The sequence below is a fragment of the Convolutriloba macropyga genome, chromosome 1 (assembly GCF_964194025.1).
Source record: "Convolutriloba macropyga chromosome 1, txConMacr16.3, whole genome shotgun sequence".
In the NCBI taxonomy this organism is placed as follows: domain Eukaryota; kingdom Metazoa; phylum Xenacoelomorpha; order Acoela; family Convolutidae; genus Convolutriloba; species Convolutriloba macropyga.
The window spans coordinates 44,962,341-44,985,410 of NC_134468.1; the positions used below are offsets into that span (position 1 = coordinate 44,962,341).

At 35.3% G+C, this 23,070-nt stretch overlaps 1 protein-coding gene and 1 long non-coding RNA gene across 2 annotated transcripts; both read left to right on the forward strand.

The window, feature by feature from the left end:
* The first annotated feature begins 203 nt into the window (after positions 1-203).
* On the forward strand, positions 204-1,520 carry LOC142349395 (uncharacterized). The gene is made up of 3 exons (XR_012760822.1): positions 204-430; positions 732-956; positions 1,185-1,520. It is a non-coding gene; the product is annotated as an uncharacterized LOC142349395 (long non-coding RNA).
* A 2,860-nt stretch (positions 1,521-4,380) lies between these two features.
* Positions 4,381-11,811, forward strand: LOC142349401 (alpha-soluble NSF attachment protein-like). The gene is made up of 3 exons (XM_075400935.1): positions 4,381-4,815; positions 10,817-10,913; positions 11,255-11,811. The coding sequence occupies exons 1-3, from the start codon at positions 4,797-4,799 to the stop codon at positions 11,760-11,762; spliced, it is 624 nt and encodes a 207-aa protein (XP_075257050.1). The 5' UTR covers positions 4,381-4,796; the 3' UTR covers positions 11,763-11,811.
* The last annotated feature ends 11,259 nt before the right edge of the window (positions 11,812-23,070 follow it).

Below are 23,070 nucleotides of genomic sequence, written 5' to 3' on the forward strand. Positions count from 1 at the left end.
TTCCATAATAGGGTACCTTAAGTTTTTTAGGATTATTTAGGTCCCCCCCCCCGATAGTGGGCATGTATAGTGTAGCCCACTCCTCAATTAACTGATTTTGCTAACTAAACTATAATGGGGGGCCTATATTTTCTTGGGGGCTATAATGGGAAAAGCCCATTTCTTATATTGTTTATAGCTTCAGTTGGCCTGCCCTCGTTTCAATCCATTAATGGCTAACTCGATGCAACAAAAGCAAGTTATCTAACATACTATCAACGCTATTGTCAAATGCAGCCATAAACATGTTTTATCGGAGTCAAACTTAACTGACAAAGACGAGCAAGCAACAAAGACTAATGTCCAAAGAGTTATAGAAAAATAACGAATCTATGATGTCAAAAAAATTCAGCGACTCTTCACGATTTTTCACATAAGCTCATTGACAAAAGTAACGACCAAATTACGAATTTAAATGGTGAAGTGAAGAGTTGGATCTATCATTCCGGCCTCAGTGTTTTATCCCGTGTTTATAGCACGTTACTATCTTAATAAATATCGCGTGCGCCTGTCTCCAGTAGGATGGGAGGCTGAAAAAGAACACATCCAAATGTTTTTTTTTCTAATGGTTTTTACAAGCAATCTGGGACAGACTGAAAAAGTTGATATAAATTGCTTTTGAAATCGGGCAGTTCGCTGTTTTAAATAGTGATTTGAGTGTTTACTTTTGCCAACGAAAAGAATTTTATAAGTTGGGGTATTCCATAACTGCACTTGAGCTGGATTTCTAGCTGACATTTTAAACCCTTATACAATTCACTAGTTATATTAAATGGGAACTGCCTCTAATCTCAAGTGCAGTCCTCAATACAAAATTGATTGAATGGTAAGAATGGTGAATTGGGAGCAGGATGGTGACAAGAAAGTAGCCGAGGCTGAAAAGCTGATGAAAAAGGTTGCCAAAAGCAACAAGAAAAGTAAGTGTTGCTCAGAATATAGTCCTTCGGGATTTTACTTAACTGGAGAAGATACAACTTTTCTGGGCTTGGTACATCATTTGGACTGCAGTATTCTTATAAATCTTATTCTTATTTTCCTAAAGTTTCTCGGAATGCATCAATTTAAAAATGAAAGCAACGCTGCTAGATGTAAAAACTGATGTATATGAAAGCCTAGCGAATTATGAAATAATTTAATTTGTTTAGAAAATCTGGAAAAGAAAGAGAGTGCATGCAAGTTGTTTGCCAGCGCAGGCCATGATTTTTCACGAGCTGAGCAGAAAACCAAAGCAGTGGATGCATTTGTAAAAGCAGCTGTGAATTACCGAGAACTTACAACTGAACTTGCCTTAATCAATTCTGCTTCAAGTTTTTTAGGAATTTGTTTCCGCTTGTTATCCCTATTTTTCTTAGATAGTTGGGCTAGTTATCTACAATTCAAAAAAACTTTGTATTGGAGCTTTTTTTTCAAATCTCTGCGCGCATTTTGTAACTTGGAAATCAAACTGGAAAACAACACTTTGAAAAGTGATCGTTGACATGAAGAACCACTAAAGGGAACAAAAAACTAGAAGAATTAGATAGTTATTTTTTAAAATAAGTTCTCTTTAGATAGAAATTTTTTCCATTTTCCAAAAAAATTTCTGTTCATTTTTTGTTGATCGGCTTTGAATGTTTATTCTCCTGATCTAATCACGAGTGATATTGAAGGTGGTACATGTGTTTTAGTGGTCTTCGGTTTGAACTGTACGAATCCTTCGATGTAGATTTGATGGCTTTTGGACTTCGAATGAATTTTGCAAAATATTGATATTGAACTTCTGAATTTTTTTGTTTTCAATTGCTCTAACGGAATTTGTAGCAATTAAATCAGGCATGTGGTCTTTTATGCGATTTTTCGCTTGACCGATGTTTGTCTTACCTTTTTGACCAAAAACGGGATAAACAGTTAAATCACCGAAACAGTCTAAGAAGCATAAATTCATGGTGTGAAAGGCGGTTCTTGAGTTTTTTCAGGTTATAGCTTGCGTCTTTAATGAGTTTGACAAAAACTGTTTTCGAATTTTTGCCGATTATTTTTGCGACCATTTGACTTCTTTGCAGTGAGTTCTACTGCTTTTGTGCTCCATTTTTGTGCATGACGTCATTTGATACTTTCTTTGGCGCCAGCTTTTAGGTGAATTGTTTCATTTACTAGCTGAAGATCAATAGATTGCGTATTAAAAGTAAGTGCCCAATACTAAGGATTACAGGTTTTGAACTTTTCAGCTAGAATATCTTATTTTGACAGCTCGACTTTTTTAACCCTTTCCTATATGTGTCGCATAACAATTGCACTCCAAATCTAAAACTTTTTAATCTGCACTCAAATTTTTATTTGTTTTTTTCCTTTCCAATGAAGGTCAACGCAGTCCGTCGCTGCTCTCTTCTATGCAATCTGTTGGCTATGTTTAATAGCCGCGTCAGCAATTCCAGGTCTATTATTGCGCTCCTAATTTTACCGTCCATCAGATTTTTGTTTCGTCTCACCCTGACTTCTTGGAATTGACTTTTTCGGTGACGTCAGTGACTTATACTGCTTTGCAGTTTAAATTTGTGTTCGTTACGTCATTTCTGCATTTAGTCAATTGCGTGACTTACCTCACTCAAAAAAAACTAAATTTTGTGAACATTTACTAATTAAAGGACAATAGTGTGCATCTAAGTAGTGTTAAACTTATGTGTCCTAATTAAAGAGTAATAGAGTTTTAATATCGAATATTAATTTTGAAAAAGTTCCATTAGGGTTCTTTCCTTGTAGAGCAAATGTATCTCATAAAAATGACAGTCCGAATCTAACCCAAAAAGTCCAGTGGTCTATTAAAAAGCTGGTGGTCGATCTGCCAATCTTATTTGTTTAGTTGTTTCAATTCATGGTAGGCCACAAGCGTCTATCGCGGCTATTTTCCGGCAATCTGCCGGCTATGTTTTTACTTAGTCGAACAAAATTTTGTTTCGCTGTATTTGATCGTTTTGACTTATCTAGGCTAGTTTCCCTCTTCTTGCCTGCGAATAGTACTTTTAAGCAGAACCCGGAAAGCCCTGTTTTAGATGCCACGCATTTAGTGTCAACTTTGTTCTTATTAGTCTTGCTAACCAGGTCTAATGTTATTGGTATGGATACCAATCCTTGTATCCTTTCATGAGAAACAAGATTTTGTCTAACCACAAAATCCAATCAAAATGGCTTGCCTTTCAAAAGTTTTACAATCAATTTTTCGGTTCTTTCAATTCCCAGGAGGAGGGGGTTATGGGAATCAGTGCTGGCGGTCTGCCTGGTTTTTTTCTAAGGTTAGATAGTTGGACGTGACTGAGGATTTGAAGATACTTGTGTCGTTAATGACTTAGACTCCCACGTCAGATGTACATACATGCGCTCCCAACAATGTATGTTAAACTCATTGAAGAAGTTCTTAAAACCAAATTGATCGCATTGCTTACACAAACTCGACCTAAGTTTTTTGCGGCCTTATTATTTTGCAGAGGTGTTTCCAGATAAATACAAATGTTTTCCGGTTGATGCTTGCGAGTGAGATCCAAAAATTTTCTGAGAAAATTCTAAATATATTTATTTCACTATTCAAAGATAACATGTTGCTCTCAAACAAAGTTTTTTGGTTGATTTTTTTAATAGCTGACATAGCGAGCTCTTATTAGCCTTTTCCTGGGTTTTACCAATCAAAGATTTGGTTAAAGATTTGTTCACATAGTTTCACTGTTATTAAAGTCGATTTCGAGTAGTGATTTTGGTCACGTCGAAATAGGAAATGGATTAAAAAAGTGAGTGAATTTGCAGTGGTTCCTGACTAATTTTAAGGTAGAGTGCGAAATCGGCGTTTGAGCAAAAATTCGCTCTCTCGATTATTTGTTCACGTGCGGCAATTTGACTTCGGTTTTCTAATTTTTCGAGTTTTTTGGTAGGTTTTCTTAAATACTGATATGAATCAATTCCTAGTCATTTTTTGGTCTAGTTTTTTTGTTAAGTGACAAGGAAGTTTGAACTGTAGTTTTTGACTTGCCCTGTTCTGTTTTTTTTTGTTTCGTCGTCAAGACTTGTCACGCTTACTTCAATTCAGCTGTCCATTTTTTCATGCAGTTTTGACCAAACTGCATGCTTAATGTCATTTTTAATTCTTAATGGAGCAAATTTGCCTGTTCATTTGCGTGGCTAAGTTTTTGGAAAACCATGACTTTTCTCACTCCCAAAAACAAATTTCCTCAATTTCAAAGACTTCTGCCTACTTTAATTGAAAGAGAAGGTCAACTGAGAGTATTTCACTCTAATTGAAGTTTATTTGAGAGCACCTGATGGAAACAGCAATAAGTTATACAAGTTCTTTTTCAAAATACAACATCTCGGCACTTAAAAAAACGGAATTTCCGATTTCTTTGTTCAATTCTTGAGACTGCATATCTACAAAGCAGCTTTTTTCTGGAAATCTGCCAGCTATGTTTGTGATTCGTCCGACATGCCACGTTTGTGATTTTTCCGTTTGTTATTAAAAAACTCTTGAGAAAAAATCCAATAGCCACATTTTTGCATCTACGGTTTTTAATGGCTAAAAGTGTCGATACATGTGACTTTTAGCGATAGAGTGGAAACATTTCGAAATAGAGGCAGCTAAACTTGTGGAGAAGAAGGACGGCGGTAAGGCAGCAGAGTATTATGAATCAGCTGCCAAGTTGTATATCGAGGTTGGTCAGCATGCGAGAGCAGCAAAACAGTTAGAGAAGGCAGCTGCCTTATATGAGCTGAAGCTGGGCAAAAAATTGAAGGCTATGAAATGCTATGAGAAAGGTTAGATTTAGTGGCGACCTATTTTATTTTATCATCATCATCGTCTTTGTTTATTCACCCCTTCTAGACCCAGAGGTGTATTCCATTGCTCTTCAATCCTAACCGGGCACTTAAAATATTCATCGTAGATATTCGATTCGAATATTCGATCACTAAGGAATCTTCAGCCCTAACCGGGTATTTCAAAGGAATATCTTTAGCCCTGTCCAGATTCATTGGTGAACCTGTCCATTCATGAACTCGATTGGTGGCAATTTAATACCAAAAGTCAAATGAAAATTGCGCCCAACTGGTGCCATTTTTTAATTTAAATCTTAATAGTGGTATATCTTAACCTCTAATGTGGTTATTTGAAGCCCACTATTGAACTTCTTAGTCCCATTTAGCCCCCCCCCCCCGACTGAAGCAGGTTGCAATTGATTAGAGCTCCCACTAGTTCGAGAGCAATTCTTCCGACGTTTAGTCGGTTATGTCTAAAAGAGGAATACAGTTTGTGGTTAATATTTTGTCGGGTGAGTAAATTGTTATTAATTGCTCTCGAACGAAGTTCGTAACAATTATTGTTAGCTTGTCGGTCTGTTTCATGCAAATTTTTCGCTTGACTTTTTTGCGCTTTTTTTCGAGAACATTCTTTGACTTCAAGTGACTTTTTCACGCTTTTGTTCTTCATTTTTGAGTGACCTCTATTGCGCTCACTCCGAAGTAAAGCTTGTTGCTAAATAAAATCGAAGGCAGCATGGCAACACGAAGGGCTTAATAACAGAGTTGGCAGTGCTTCTGGTGAGGGATCGGGAGGTACATAGTTCGTATCCCAGCGTGATCAATTTTTGCACCCATACAAAAAATTTTGTCTAAGCCACAGCCCTGAATTAAATTGCCTCACCTGTCGTTCGATAGCAATTCTTGCGACATTAGTCGGTTTATGTTTAATAGTCGCTTCAGCAATTCCAGGCGGCTATTATTGCGCTCCTATTTTTTTACCGACTATCAGATTTTTGTTTCGTCTCACACTGACTTCTTGGAATTTTTTTTACTTCTTGACTTTTTCAATGACTTCAGTGACTTCTACTGCTTTGCAGTTTAAATTTGCGTTCGTGACATCATTTCTGCTTTTAGGTCAATCGAGTGACTTACCTCACTCAAAAAATGATTTCTGAACTCACTTACGGAACTTTAAATATTGTGAACATTTACTAATTAAAGGACAACAGTGTGCATCTAAGTAGTGTTAAACTTATATGTCCTAATTCCTGAGTAATCGAGCCCTGAGTTTTAATATCGAATATTAATTTTGAAAAAGCTCCATTAGGGCTTTTTCCTTGTAGAGCAAATGTGTCTCATAAAAACGACAGTCCGAATCTAACCTAAAAAGTCTAGTGGTCTATTAAAAAGCTGGTGGTCGATCTGTCAATCTTATTTCTTTAGTTGTTTCAATTCATGGTAGGCCACAAGCGTCTATTGCGGCCATTTTCTGGCAATCTGTCGGTTATGTTTATACCTCTTGACAGCTCTAGAGTTTTCCAAAAACCTGAGGCTAATGGAGGGATGTCACCAAGTTTTGGGTGAACGTCATCCTTCGATAGGTGTTTGATTTTAAATTTCTTGTGCACAAAGAAAGGAATGTATAATTAATTGTTTTGAGGATACAGTTTCAGGGTGTGAGAGGCGGTTCTTAGTCTTGAAAGTTTGACCCCTCAGACACACCTCCGTCAACCCTCCACCAACCTTGCGGTTTGAACCCGCCCTAGTCCAGCTCTCGCACAATTCTACCCTCATCGTTTAACAACCCCCCACTAAGCTCACGTCCCCCCACTCCGCTCACCCCCATGCTAGCATGCCTAAGCCCCAGCTGGCTAATACCGAAGCCAACCAGCCGCCTATCGTTTGAGAGAAATTCGCCCGATCTTAGTCGCTGTTATGTTGTATTCTTTTGGTTATCATATTCTGGATGCTTTCACTACGGAAAACTATCAATAGACTTAAACGAATTTTATCTGAGCCGAACTAGTGCGGTGCCTATGAAACAAAATCATGAAGGTAATCACAAAACAGTACATGGGCACCAACCATCAATGTAATAATTGCTTGGCAGTTTTAAAAGTTTGCTGTGCTGAGTTTTGCTAGTATGTCGTTTTCCATGCCAACGAGAGACCTCTGATGCGCCTTGTCACTTCCAAGGAACTAAACTATTATTTAACTTCAGAGGATCACTGAATATTCCTAATCAATTCTCTTTTTGATTCTATTGGAGAGTCTTGCGTTGCAATTGAACGCAATAGAGAATTCACAAATTTTCTGTTCTTTATTGTGACTGCATTGTTTACAAATGCTTATTTGTTGATCAAGATATATCAACGTCATTGAGCTGTTTTACGCGTAAAGATTTGTGAATAGAAAGTTGTCAGAAAAACTTTGACCACTTAGCCCCAGATTTTGATGGGTCGCAACTTCGTACAGCAAGTAGTTTATAGCGCGAATTTAAAGCATTTGAGCCAACTGGAGACGGTTTTTTTGTTATTTGAAAAGAAGTTTTTTTTACGGTGTATTGAATAAAAAGTTAGATGTTTAACTAAATTTTTGTCAAAGCAAAGAAGTTTTTCTTCAATTTTCTCTCAGTTTTGTGTTTTGGTTTTAGCTTAGGGTCTGATGCTCACTTTTGCTGTAGCTTTAGCTTCTTTAATAACCGACCTGGGATTTTTTTTGGAATAATATTAAGAAGGGAAGTGACTGTCGCTGATGTTCGATGTGTTAGCTGTCAAGTATCGGGTTTTTTCATTGCTCTCAAACGAAATTTGCGGCAATTACAGTCCTGTGGTCTTGTCGCGTGATCGATGTTCCCTCCGACCCATTTGACTTTTCGTCCTCAAAAACGAGATAAACGGCTAGTGGTCGTACGGCATTAAGTTCCCTTAGTGCCCTAAGCCTTACTATACTCTAAGAATGCGATTCGCCAAAACTGTTTGAGGAGACAATTTCATGGAGTGAAGGGAGGTTCCTAATCCCCCTATGGTCGAGCTGGCTACTACGGAAGCCAACCGCTAGCCGGTCGTTTGAGAGCAATTCGCCCGACGTTAGTCGGATATGTTAAAGCTTTGACAAAGAATTGCTGACGCAATGATCACCGTTTTGCTGTTTCTTGCATTTGCTCTCAGGTTTGTTGCTGTGTCTCAAACAAGATACTGTCCACACAGTTGTTGTTCCCACATTCCTTTAAAAAATGGGAGAACTTATGTTAGTTCCTTTTTCGTTGAGAATTTTTTTCCCACTTTTTAGGGCATCCCCGACTAGCATTTGTGGTATCAGTTTAAACTTTCTGCGTGTAGAATTATAGTAAGAAGAGATTTTTTAGTAATTGTGGCACAATATAAGGCAATTTAGAGAACTTTCGTTAGCCCTTTTTCGTTATTTAGCTGAGATTTGGTCACAATTCAAGCAATTCAGGAAACTATCGGTTTCATTGACTAAAGACAAATATTTTAATGTTTTGTCAATTTCTCCATCTAGAACAAAAGCAAAAGGAAAGCGTTTTCGAAAGAAAAGATTTTCGGTCACTTTTTACACCATTTTATTTTCGACACGTTTCTCACGTTCCAACCTAAAATCTTTATCCAATATTCAGTTTTATTTTCTATAGTTTTGAAAAATGGAAGAGAAAACTTTTTGAGTTTTTTCTATAGTGCTCTTAATTGTTAATGAAGTCTTTTGAAAAATCAATAAATTGAGATATTTCAAAAAACCTGTAAAACTAATTTTTTTTTGTTTTAGCGATGACCTGCATTTGGTCAGCATGCAGAATTGACTGAAAAACGATCGACATTGACAGATTCTGCTCTGCGTACTTTTTAAAACTTACACTGAGATTTGCAAAAAGATAAAAAAACGTTTATCAAAAATTACAAAAATTGATCAAATTTAGTGCCATGATTGAAATTCTTTTATGCTGCGTCAATATTAATACAGCAAACATTATGAGTTTTTAGGAGAAGCTTCCTGTACTCAGTCAGCTGTTATTGAGTTCTCATTTTATATACTTTAGACTGTATTTTTGCGTGCAGTATTTTTTTTAGAGGAATCTTCCTACATTTTAATGATCATGATTAGACTTTTTTGATCTTGAAAATCGGTGTTCTTACGCATCCAATTTGCCTTTTTCGAAGTAATTGTTTTTTTCTGGTTCTTCGTCTTTTTGCTGACAGCTCCTTTCAGTTATGAAATGTTTGATATTAGTTATTACATCTTTTTTAGGAAAAAACTTTCTATATGTATTTAAGAAGTTAGTTTTTTTTTGTTTCACTGCTGATGATCATTGTCTGTAATCACATTCTTGTTAAATGTGACCCAAAGAGTTTTTTCGTCACAGGTATATAGTCTTCCAAAACTTATTTAGTTATTCAGTGTTGTTTCATAGAAAAACAAACCCAAGATGTGAGGAAAATAGTTGAGCTCCTAATTATAAAAATGAAAATCTTTATTGCTAATTTGTCACAACTTATTCTCTTACGCTTTTTTGTTTACTTAGTATTTTCAAGTTTTTAGTTTTAAAACTTTTCAATAAGTGAGATGCAACCTGATTTGATAAGGCAAATCAATTTCCTGTTTTTTCTCTCATTTCAGGTCCTCAGTTTTCTATTGAAACTACTTTTAATAGCTTGTGGTGTGTGCTTCATTAGATTGCTTAGTTCAATCTGTCCTAACTTGTATTTTGATTACATTGATACCACAGTTATTGTTAATTAGTTATTTATAGATTTTCTCAATTGTGTAACCTCATTTGCTGTATCGATAAAAGAACACACTGGTAGTAATCAAATCAACCAGGTAGTCAGAAATGCGTTTTCTTTGTTGTTTTTCATGAATTATATTTTAGGAATTGTTATCCATATTTCCAATTTCTCAGATTTAGTTCTTTTACCTGCTTTGCTTCTCGATGACTTTTAATTCTTTTTGTTTACAAAAACGCATTTAAAGGATCGCTACTAGAATATGAGAAAAATTGAGTAAATTTTGTCCCGTTGATAACGTAAGCCACAATGGAATTAGTTATGATGGTTTAATACGGAAGAAATTGGTTCAGTTTTTAGTGTTGTGCATTTCGAATTGGGCATTCTCAGACTTCAGCTAATAGAATTATCGTTGCAACTTGATAAAAACGTTGGGTGGTGCTAAAACAAACGTTTCTACAATATTTTATATAAATTGTTATGTTATATATTGAACTTTAAAATGCAAGTGTGGAAACATTGTGCCAGAACAGAACAAGCGAGCCTTCTTGTGTCAGTTTGTGCCTCGTATCGAATTATAACAGTGAAACATCTTTAACAGCCATCAAAAGTTATAGGGAGTTTTGACTCAGGGTGTGTGGAAATGTATAGGAGTACCAATTCAGATCTTCAATGATGCTCACGAATAAAAGTATCAGACGAGAAGTTGCTTATATAAAGATTTTTGTACCACGGTTTTGCATTCTGTGATAAAAGAAATCTTGATAACTTTTTATTCGAATAATAAAATTTAATCTTGCTTCTAATTTGTAACTGAATTGGGCGTGTTCTGTAAAAAATAAATCATGTAGATTTTATTGGTGGGAGAGGGAGCTGGAAAGTGTGTAGAAATGTGTTTTTTATACTTCATCCTGGTACTCAATTATGTTCCGAGCCAAGTTTTTGCTAACAAGTAACCTGTTTATTTAGCGATGGTATATTCTGGTCAAACTTTGATATAGCTCATATTGTAAAGTCCTTTTGATACAGTGATATAATCTGAGGTCAAATTTGTTTCTTACAAATTTATTAGAAGTCTTACTTGGTAATATATCATTCTGAGTCATCATACTAGGTGATGTGATTTATATGATTTCTTACTAGTGATTCAAGGATCTAACAAAAATCAAACTGATATCCAAAAGTCATACTCCAAAGTTTCAAAGAGGATCGTACTAAGGATTGGGCTATGTACAATATGGTATATAAAACCCAGGTGGGATGTTAAATGATATTTCCAGCTGGTGAGATGTTTGCGTGTGGCAACTCCCCCTCTACGGCCTCCAAGTGTCTTCTCAATGCAGCCCATTTGGCAGTCGAACTTGCAAATTACGAGATAGGAAAGCTTCCCTCTCAAATTTACCCTAATCCTAAAATCCCAAATATTTTTCCGATCTTCCTCACTCTTTTGAAAGTGTTTTTGCAGATACAGACCATCCTTGTGCTCGGCGGTTTCACTTTTTTACTATAGTTCAGAGTTATTCTTTCTTGGAATGATTTAATTTTATATTCATGTAATTAGCTGGTAAGACGCCAAAAAGTTTTAGAATTGAGTGTTGCAGAAGTTAGAATATTTCTTGCACTTCAAAGACGTTACTTCGTTTTTCTCTTCGAAATATACCGGAAAAGTTTTGAGAATGTTTTTTGCTACCTGATTGGGGTAAATTGGAGACATTTGCAGGTCTCAAACATTTCCTGACAGTGGGCAAAAGTGCATCAAGTCACAGACTGCTGAGATTTGGAGCCAAAGAGTACTTTATGAAAGCAGTGTTAAGCGCATTAGCCATTGATCACATACGTGCCAAGAACGTTTTGAACGACATCATAGCAGAATCCGAGGATAATTTTGAACATTCACGAGAATTTGTTTTCTGCTCTAAAGTTGTTCGACTTGTCGAGAAACGAAACTTGAAACAGTTCAAAGCGCGAGTTAAAGATTTCGTGGAGTTTTCAGCAGTTGATAAATACACGAGTTTGTTATTCAGAGCTATTGAGAAACACTTTGCAGCTGGACAGGAATTTGATGATGTTGGCGACTTGACCCCTGGGGGATCTGGTAGCGAAGATGAGAGTCGGGATGACATAAAAGAACCTGTTACAAGACAGAACATGCAGAGTAGCCCTAACCAGGCGCAACCTGTCAATCGAACAAGACTGATGAGTTTCGACGAAGATGATTTGGCCTGAATATTTTAATGCTTATTGAGTTATTGTTCAGTACATTTTTTCACCATCACTTCTCACTCTCAGACAGCTAATAAAAAGTTGGGACTTATATTGGTCCTGTAATTGACTGCTCTCGAACGAAATTTGAAGCAATTATTGTAAACATGTTCTTTTTTATGCAAAATTTTCCCTTGACCGTTTTGACTTTTCGAGTGACATTTTCGCTTTGCGTGATTTAAATTTCGCTCTCATACACATGTGTCAGCAGCTAAACTCAAGTGGCGGCATTTCACTACTAAAATTCAAATTAAAAGTGCGCCGAAATTGGTGTATTTTTTACTTAAAATTTTAGTAGTGGTTTTAGCGATGTATAATAAATAACATGTAATGACATCATTTGAAGCCCCCCCCCCACACCCACTGATTGATTTTAGTCCCCCCCCCCACTGAAGCAGGGTGCAATAGATGCGAGCTCCCACTAGTCGTTCGAGAGCAATTCTTCTGACGTTAGTCGGTTATGTTTAACATTGCATATTTGGGAAGGGAGCACGCAAAGCTAAAGTTTTTGCGATTTCAAAAGAAAGGGAATTCCCTAATTTTATTACATTAAGCGCGCATCAGTGTTATAATTTAAAAAAAATGGTTATGTTATAGGCCTTTTAACGTTATACGCTTGAGCTCCTAAAAATTCATTCCAATGTAGCCTTACTTCGATACAACTTAGGCCTCAAATGTCAAAATTTAAAAAAAACCTGAAAAAAATCGATACCTTGAATGAAATTTTTTTTAGTAAATCAAGTTAAAAATATAGAACTTGAACTTAAAGCGGAAAATTTGGCTCAGCAACAACTATAAAGATAATTTTCAAACCCAAAATTTGAAGAAAAGGATAATGAGGCAATTATACATTAAGCAGAGGAAGGGGTGCTTTGGTTTATACTGTCTTTTTGTAAAAAAAACTTTTTCTGATTCATGAAAAGAATGAATGGTGTGTCACATTGTTTTGAAGCTACCGCAGTGATACCTATTAGCGGACAGATGACAGTGGGCCAGCAAACTAAGCCAAAAAATTTAATCTCAAAACTGGAATTCACCAATTCTTCACACAGGGGTCTTTGTTTTGATTGCTATCTAAAAATGATCTGAAAACAAGTATAAACAAGCTAGCTCATGTTTGAAATGATACATTACCGCCATCAAAACAATTGATAAAACGCACTGCAGAATTAAAAATGACAAAACATGAGAGTGAAATGGGCCTTTATATGAGGATTGCAAGGTGTTAAGCACCATGATAAGGAAACAGAAATTACATTTATTTGAGCTGACAAAATTAGCTGTTACAATAATTTGAAGGAAAGGCACCTTTAGCTTAGCAAAAACTGATGCAAAGCTTTTCTGGAAAAATCAACTGCGGGAATTTGCAGACATTTACTCAATAAGCTGACATTTACTGGAAATTGTTTTGCCTATTTCCGTTTACATGTTGACATGACAAAATTGCAGCATGATATTTAAACGAGCATACAACGAATAGGTTGACACAATAAGTCGGTTCATTTTCAAAGCTTACAAAATCACGTCAGAAGTTTGAATTTATAGTTAGCAGTTTTTACTGCTACGATTTCTGTAGTACAATTTCATTTTATCTCTTCAGTAAACACGGCGGCAATCATTCTTCGGGCTTACTTGGCAACGGATTCGTGACATTAGAGTGATTTGTATTTAGTTTTTTGGGTGTTTCTGACTAAAAACAACTCAATACCCAGGATGAGGTGCGCGGCCCCAGCAAGCTCTGATCAGACCAACTTGGGTCGCGCAATGGTGTAAACCGAGACCACTCAGAGTCTAGCATTCCTACCAACGTTTCGGATAGCCTGACCAGGACCCAACCCAGAGTCTGCACGGTCTGATCAGGGTAGCTCCTGCGTTATGTAGTCTGATCAGAGCGCCATAAAGAGATAGTCTGATCATAGGATGGTCTAGCCTCTGGAGTTTTGTGGAATGGTTTGGATAGTCTGAACAGAGCCCTTACCAGAGTCTGTACAGTCTGATCAGAGAGTTTTCCAGAGTCTGAAAAATCTGCCCAGAACCAAGAAATCCAATCGAAGAAAGACCTTTCCCACGAAAAAAGTTAGTTAGACCTTGATGGGACTATTTTTTGGAGAGCACTTCCACTTTTTCTTGATTAATATCACAGACCACACTTTTGGTCATTGCTATTGAGCTGTTGCAAGTTATGGTCATTGCTATTGAGCTGAATATTTTCTTTGTTTGGAAATAATTAATTTTGATGTAGTACCCGGAAACCATATAAATACAATGACGTCTTTTTTCATGAAAGTTATTCATTATACCAATTATTACTGCTACAAAAGTTAAAAATGCTAGACAAGGTACCCCCAGTGTGCGACCGAAGTGGGTCTGGCACCCGAGTGAGCGGTTGAAGACGATCCGGTACCAACAGTGCGCATCTCAAGCTGGTCTGGCACCCCCTGTGCGTGACTCAAATCTGTCTGATCACAGACGATTTTGGGTCTTTTCCCGTTTGAAGCTTATCTGGACTTTTTGCTTAATGCTCTGGTTATCCTAACGCGTACAACTAAAGTATGAAAACATGGTTTTGAACAAAACATAATTTGCTTGGTACACTACCCTCCGAAAACAAGGCTGCCAGTGTTCTTAGAAGAATTTGGAAAACTACTTGAAGTAACGATCAATTAGAAGAGTTATTCAACTGTCCGCGGAGATTTTAATCTTTACACAAAAATCCAGACAGTCGAATTTGTCAGTCATCAGGAATTCATCTAATCGTACGGATTATACCAGTGCAAAGATTATACCATTCAATACTAGGTCAACAAGAAAAACCCCCTGGATCCGACACCTTGAAAAATTGGTGCTGATATTTATGCCGCAAAGTTTTTCCTGATATTAATTCATTAAATTCCCAAATTACCAGCCGGTAATATCAATAGTAGCATAAAATTTGTCCGAACTTGCAATGTGATGTCTTGATCGTCTAGTGCCACTGAAACCTCCCATATCACACAAGGAACTACCACGGTCGTATACTACAGTGAAAAAGGCTCAAAACAAGTCTTTCGGCGCTGGCTAAATAATCCAAACCAAAAAGCAAAGCTTATCGAAGACAAACTTATTACAAGAGAAGTTTATTGAAACAAGAAAAATGATGCAACATCGAAACTACGCAAGGCAAAGGGAAATTACTATAGATCAAAATTGGGCATAAAACCTTCCATCAAATCAGTTTTTAGATGCTACGTGTTTTGTTCTAACCATATTGAGGTAAGAAAAAACAGAAGTTAATCATGGACAAATTGAATGATTCCGTTACAAAAGGGGTCCTACATTGTCAGTTAATTTTTCTAAAGCAACATCCATTCCTTTTTCTGGTCGCCCAATTAGTCAGGGGTTGTTTATGTCGGCTGCAACACCTGAAGAAGTGGTGAATATGATCGGGGTTTTGCCAAGTAAAACGTCAGTTAGTCATGACAGCTTAAGCTATAATGTCTCCAAAGTTTTAGGTCCATTTCTCGCTTAAACTTTATTTGATTTGTTTTATCAATGCATTGATGGGGATACCTTTCCTAATTTCTGGAAGTTGGCAAAAGTAGTTGGCATACACAATAGTGGTGAGACTTCTGTACCAAAAAATTATGGACGAATAGATATACTCAGCACATTTAGCAAAATTTTTGAAAACTAATATACAAAAGAATAAGTTTCATTAAGGAGCGTGACATTCTCAACCCAAATCAATTTGGATTTTGGCAAAACTTGAGTTGTTTTGGTCACCGTCAAAGATCTGACAGAAAAATTCGGGACAGTAATGGGGAGCAAAACTTCTAAACATTTATGCTTGCTTGATTTGAAAAGCTTTTGACACAGTAGATCATCACGTACTCCTCAAATCATGAATTTTTGGGACTTCATGGCTAAATATACATCAATCTCTACCTGAGCGACAGAAAACAATGTGTTCTGTGATAACCCGATATCAATGCAAAAGTCGATAAAGTATGGAGCACAATAAGTCTCAATTCGGTGGCCGCTTTTGTTTTTTTGTACAACAATGATCTGCCTAATTCCGCAACGTATTGCAAAATTGTTCTTTATGCAGATGAAACTTGTCGTTTTTGCTGGGGAAAAAAACTGGAGAAGCCTTTGAGGAAAATGTAACAGATGTACCACAATGGCTATTTTTAATTATTCTTAACTAGATTATAGTTAAAGGTGGAATGATTGGCTATGGTACAATCATTGATACACTTAATGGACTGAATTCTTCAAAAAAGTTCATGTAAATATCTTTGCATACATCTTGATTAAAACTTAATATTTAGATACCATATAAGCCAGGTTAGAAGAAATATGACACGTTTCTGTGGAATGGTTTATAGGTTACGAGATTTTTTAACCCGCAAACACCTTCTCATTTTCTACGAAACATATGCAAAGTCCATCATCAGCGTCGGGTTTCTATTCTATGGCTGTACTTAGATCATATCTACACGATATTGTTAATATTCAAAAACGGAAAGTGCGGGCACTATTTTTCATAGAGAAGTTTGGTATCAGAAGTTTTCTTAAATTCAAGATCTTCAGTATTCGCACTACACGCTTAAGCAATTCTTCGTGAGAGTTTCAAAAGAATAAGAGGGTAGCTATGATAATGTTGCTCATCCATTTGCCCAATTTTCGAGGAGAACGAGTACTAGGAGAGCATCTCAAATAGTCTTAAACCCACCACGGAAGCGGACAACAACCCAAGAACTATCTATTACAAATAAGTTAATAAAAGCTTCTAACGTACTGCAATCAATATGAATTTGGCCAGCATATTTAAAAGTTTAACGAAACCAGTGTAAATTTTTTTTGCAAAACGTTAAGAAAATGTATGTGTTTGATTGGGCAGAAATTATCTTTTTTAATAAGAAGGGTTCAAATTAAAGGTTTTTAGGGTGAGGTTTTCATTTGCACAACCACTTGAAGAGATGTTTTTCTTATTGGTTGTCTTCGTTGGACTAATGTTTTTTTATTTGAAAATACGCCAGTTTGTATACCTTTATTTAACCGTCTAAACAAGTTTAAATAATTTTTGTATTCTTTCACGATAAAATGTACCAATTGAGATGTAATTTCCGAAGTTGAAAAATTTGCAAGAGTTCAATCGACTAAATTTGATTTTTTTATTGCCCAATATCTGATTAGCTGATACGATTAATCAGTGTTGTATGAAACGAAAATGCACAGGAATTTGATTGGCCATTATTGCTGACGTTTTCGAGAGAAGTTGAAAGATTTCAATTTCGAAAATGAACGTTGTTTAAAAGAAGCTTTTGGAAAAAATTTTCTTGCATAGAGAATCAATACATCTCTTTCAAGCCAGTTAAATTGAGGCAAAAACTTAAGAAACAGATAATTTGATTTTTTTATGCATAATGGAGCAAAGACACTAGCAATTGAGCTAATCTTCTCTGCTCCTGTTTTGAATGTTTTGAAAGCCAACACAATATGGGGAACTTCGTAAGAGATACTTTCGGTTATCAATCAAAAAATTTTTCAGAGCAGTTTTTTGTGTGTTTTGTTTTTGATGGAATCTGAGTAGATTAATAATTAAAAATTATAGCGTCTTTGTACTCTCAGCTGTAAAAAAGTTGGCGATAGCGGGCTGTAATCAGCTGCCTTTTCTCTTATTAAAAAATACTTTATATAAAATTTGTTCAATGCGTTTCTTTACAGAATTAAGTTTCGCATAAACAGTTTACAATTGCTTGATGAGGACCCACTACTCAGTGCCTTATCTAGCGTGACCCATTAAGTTTCTTCAAAGAAAAGTTTTATCCAAAAAGACTCATTTATCCATCAGAATTTTGAATAATTACCCATCTAGCTGCTTTCTTACAAAAACCTCTTATTCGCATTTCTCAGTCGAATTGTGTGAAATGTTTCCCATTTTCAAATTTGCTATTTTCATGGGCAGTTTTGCTATTCTGTGGTGATTATTGCCACTTTTTTAGGTTACAATTTTAACGTGGTACCGTTTATGGAGCCAAGATTGGTCAAGCTATGATCAACTTGGAGTTACGGTTAATTGAGAACCCATGCTCACACAGACGAGTTAAGGGAGGTTGAATGAGGCAATGGATTGAGTCAACAGTCATTTGCTGTGAATCGCATACCTTACTGCTCGGCTATTGAAATGTAGGTGTTCAATTAACACCCAGGTAGAGCTCCTCGTTCAAAATCACTGAAATATAATAATGACAGTAATGAAACATTACAGCGCACATTTTTTTTAGCAAAAAAGAACCATGCAGAGACAGTGCATGGAAATATAAAGAAACTTCTCTCGACCCTGAGAGATTTCTTTTTTTTTCAAGTCAATACTGATAGGGGTTCTTTTTTTTAGTCAGTACTTGGTCGAGACATTCTTTAATTGTCAATACTTTGTCTAGAAATGTTTTTGCGTTCAATACACTGTCTAGGTTGACCTCTTTAGAATCTATACACAGTCGAGGCGCTCACCAAAGTCAATACAAAATCTTTTCATAGCACGTTTGGGTCGGGCACGGTCTTCTCATGGAGAAATTTGGTTGAAGACTGCAGGCAAAGTCTAGTCGTTTGATAAAGATTATACATTTCTAGATTCGCAGTAGAATTACTCTTCAAAAAAGTTAAAGTAAATTGGTATTTTTTTTGTAATTCTAAGACTCTCAAAAACGATAAAAAAGATTTTAACGTTGTAAAGTCTGACCATAGATGATTTCGAACGAGCCGAAAACGCACCCAAAATTTTTGTCGAGCCAAAAAAGCACCCTAAAATCTTGAACTAGTCAAAAACGCGCCAATATTTTGAGCGAGGCAAAGTCTGCCCATAGTTAGTTTTGAGTAAAGACTTGAACGCGCCAACAGTTTTGAATGAGCTATTGTCTAGATGGTCTGATCATACGTAATTATGATCTGGAACGGCCGGTGTGATCATGGACAATTGTGAAGGAGGATTTCGACCTGGGCAATGCTGATAGAACACAAAATTGAAAATTAAGTTTTTAGAATGATTTTAAACAAAAAGTATTGGCAACCAAACGAAAAAATTAATTTATGAAAAATAATTTGTGGATAACGTAGAACTCTTTTTCACAAATGTACTAATATAAAACTAATCTACGCCTTCATATTTTTAAGTCTTCAAATCTCTAAAGAATTTTTAGTGCTGTTACCGGGTATCATTTGACTGGGATTGTCAGGATTTTTTGATGAGCTATCAAGTTCGATGTGGTTCTGTTAATGCTTGGTTTACACAGCCGTACTGCTAACTTTCTTGCAAACAATTTTTTTCATGAATCACGTTTTCCCATTTGTGTCAAGCAACGTAGTTATTGAAAATTAGGAAACGGAGTAATCTTTAGAATCCTTCTTTCTGTTCCGACCCCACTTGTGGAACTATATACTCAAATGTGGAACTATACACTTGTGGAACTATATACTCAAATGGGTTTTTTTTGTTCAATCATTTTTGGCCGATCGATATATTCATCGCAGAGAAATCTGAGTGGTATCATTAAAATGCTGGTCCAGCGTAGAATTCAAAAATAAAATTTTCTGATTTTCGTTTTTTTCAATGAGTTATCGAGGATTGAAGTTTTGTGTGAACACGGGATATTTGTTCACTTTTAGTGTGATTTTTCTTCAAATTAAGATATTTTCTACAAAAATAGTATTTCAAACTTAAATTTCTTGCCAAAAAATGAACCAATTTCGTGTTCCTTATAGACTAAAGGCAATAAAAAAGAAAGTTCTGGTCTCATAGGGAGCTTCAATATAAAAAAAAATCGAAATCTATTTGAGAGCTCTTTTTTTATAAAACTTTTCTACTTTTTTGCTTTCTTAAGTCACCTAGAGACAAGTCACTTTTCATATCGAGGTTCCGTTAATGACAAATCTCTTTTACCGTCAAATGAAGCCAAAGGAACAAAGAAATCGTTTTCAAGGAATGCTCAAGTTTTTTTTTTCGATTCTGAGTTTTCGTAATTTTAAATGAAATTTTGTAATTCTTTTTGAGGTTTTACTAATTTTTGGAGTCTTATGGCATGAACTCTTTGACTAACAGTTCAATATGTTCCTTAATGAGACTTAAATGAGCATTTTTAGTGCTTTGAGTGAGTAACAGTTAATGGCTGATAAGACTTTAAAAATAATTTTTCGAATTTTTTTTGAACATTAACCAATCATAAACTTATTATCGTGAACTGTAAGTCAGTCTCTGTGATGACAGCACCCTCTTGCGGCCTACTGTAAAAAACTTATTGATCTAGTTGGCGGTTTTATATCCTAACTTTTAGTAATATGAATTCAATGACACAAGATTTCAAAAAGTTTTAATTTTTTATTGGTTACTACCTCATTATAGGTTACTTTTGAAATCTTATCACATTATCCTAAAATTGACAGCTCCTATTGGCTTCAAGAAAACGTTCAGTGGATCACAGATAAATTTTTCAGAGAAAAACAGTTGGTTTCAAATGGCTTTGACCTTTTCTTCTCGCACTTCTCTACTGAAATTTTGGTTTTTGCATGACTTTGTTGTTGTTTTCATAGTCGTTGTTGTGATGTCTTATTGATCACCTATGCATGACAAATATCATCATACTCCTATCGAAGCATTTTTCAGCGTGTTATTTGACTTCCGTTGAATTTTATTGAATTTAATTGCTGTTAAGAATTTAAAAATAGTTTTTCAAAAATTTTTTTGAACATTAACCAATCTTCAAATTTTCGTGAAATGTTAGTCAGTCTCAGTATTGACAGAACCCACGTGCTTTCTACTGAAACTAAAATAATTTTCATTGGCCGTTTGATCTTCTAACTATTGATTATATGACTTCAACAACACAAGATTTCAACATTCTTTTAAAAAGTTTAAGATATTTTTGTTTTATTGGTTACTTTTGAACTCCTATCACTTTTTCCAAACATTATACAGGTTATCCAAATATTATTATTATCGCATTGGCTTGGAAAAGACCTTCAGTTGATCACAGATAAAGTTTTCAGAGAAAAGCTAATGATTTAAATGGCTTCGAAATTTTCCCGTTCTTCTCTACCTAATTTTTGGTTTTTGCCTGATTTTGTTGTTGTTTTCATAGTCATCAGACTTGTTATGAACTCTTATCAATTTTCTATGCATGACATACATTTTTTTCTGCCATTATGTTATTTCTGAGCGTAGTTTTTGACCTCCGTTAGAACCTTTTGAGTTTAATGGCTGTTAAGACTTCAAAAACAATTTTTCGAAATTTTTTTGAACATTAACCGATCTTAAACTTTTTTCGTTGGCTGTTAGTCAGTCTTAGTACTTACAGGATCTCTTTTTATTTCCTATGCAGCCAAAATTAATCTGGATAGCGGTTTTATCTTCCACCTATTAGTTTCAAAACTTCAATGCCACTAGTTTTCATATATTTTTTTAATTTTTCGGGTACTTTTTCTTATTTTTGGATCCGTTTGAAATCTTATCACATTATCCTGAAACTGATAATTCCCATTATTTTTAGGGAAGACGTTCAACGTATCATATATAATCTTTTCAGAGAAGAATTTATGTTTTAAATTGCTTCGACACTTTCTTCTGGCACTTTTCTACTGAATTTTTGGTTGTTGCCTGTCATTGTTGTTGTTGTCATCTTCAATAACTCGTTGTAAGGTCTTATTGACTAAATATGAATTGCCAACAAACTTGTTGTCCCATGGAGGAATAATTTAGCGTATTTACTGGGTTCCGTTGAAAGCTAATGAAATCAATGGCGTTGATACTACGAGTTCTCTCAAAAATTTCGTGGTTCTTATTTAATTGTTCACATTTGATTTTTTGAAAGTCTATTGATAAAAAAGAAAAATCTCCTTGCTGTTAAGAAATAAATTGAACACAGAAAATTTTTTAGTTATAAAATCGTTTTTTATTGCCTTGGACACTTTTGTCGCTCAATTTTTTTTTCCTGAATTTGCTGTTTTTGCATGATTTTGTTCTTTAGGTAGCCGTAAAGTGGTGAATGAAAAGTCTCTTAGGCTTGTAACTGAGGATTGAATTAAGGATGTTACCCGAATAAGTTAGTCAGTTTATAGCCTTTAGTATTAAAGTTTATGACATACATTTTCAAACATATTCAACTTTTCAGTTTTTGTTGTTCTTTTCGTCAAAATCTAACTTATTTTCCATCGAAGAGAGGTCACATCCAAATTCTTGCAGTTCAAAAAAAATAATATTTACTGATATTATTTGTCACGGATGCTTTGTTTGTTGGACAATATGCGTTTCTATTAACGTTTTTTGAGAGGTCATTTTTTGCGCTTCTTTTTCTTTTCTTTCAGGACAATCGCGTAGTAACAGATCCCAATGGTTTACAAATGTGGCCCGAATAAACTTATTTAATCTCTCAATATAATTGCTGCAGCTGAATTAGTAGAAATAAGAACTGAATTGAAAACTTATAAAATTCAGATAATAGCTAATGATTTTAATAGTAGCAAGAGTTTGTGTTTTCGCAAATCGTTTCAATTTTTTTAGGTTTTTCTTTAAATCGGTTCCAAGGCTTAAACTACCCGAAGACAAGACTTTTTGGTTTTGTAGTAAGTCTTAGTAGTTTATCAAGGATTATTTAGTTAAAAGCTAATGATTTTTAAGATTTTTGAAATTTCTGGGTTTAAAAAATGTTGATTAATTTTTGAATTACGCCTCATTGATCGTTCTCTTTGTTGACTTGTAACATAGTCTCAATAAGAAAACTTTCCGTCCACTGTGTAGTTAGGAGAAAATAAATTTGAGTAGTTAAAGTTTTATCCGACTGCATTTTGACGTTGTTACTATGTGCTTTCAAATTTTGATATTCACTTTTTGCTGTGAAGTTCTTATTTTTGCTAATTTCGGTTGTTGTTTTTGTCTCGTAGTCTCTATAAGGTCATATCTCATTGGCGCTGTAATAAGGCACGGTGTTATGTAATTCAATTAGTAGATAGGTTGTGTAACGATTGTTTTAAACTCAAACATCTATTTTTGTTATTTCTTCATTTGGTTGACAATTAAATCAAAAATGTTGATGAGCTCGGGTCGGAACATCATGTGCGAACGCACATTAACGAGCCGCCTTGTTTCAATATAGATTTAAAAATGCAAAATTATATGCGAGCTATACTATATTCGAACAGCAGGTATCATGATACATGCAATGGAATGGTTTTTGTAATTATCCTCTCTTGCAAAGAAGCAATGAGTTGATCTTATTGCCTCCAATATTCAAATCTTAAT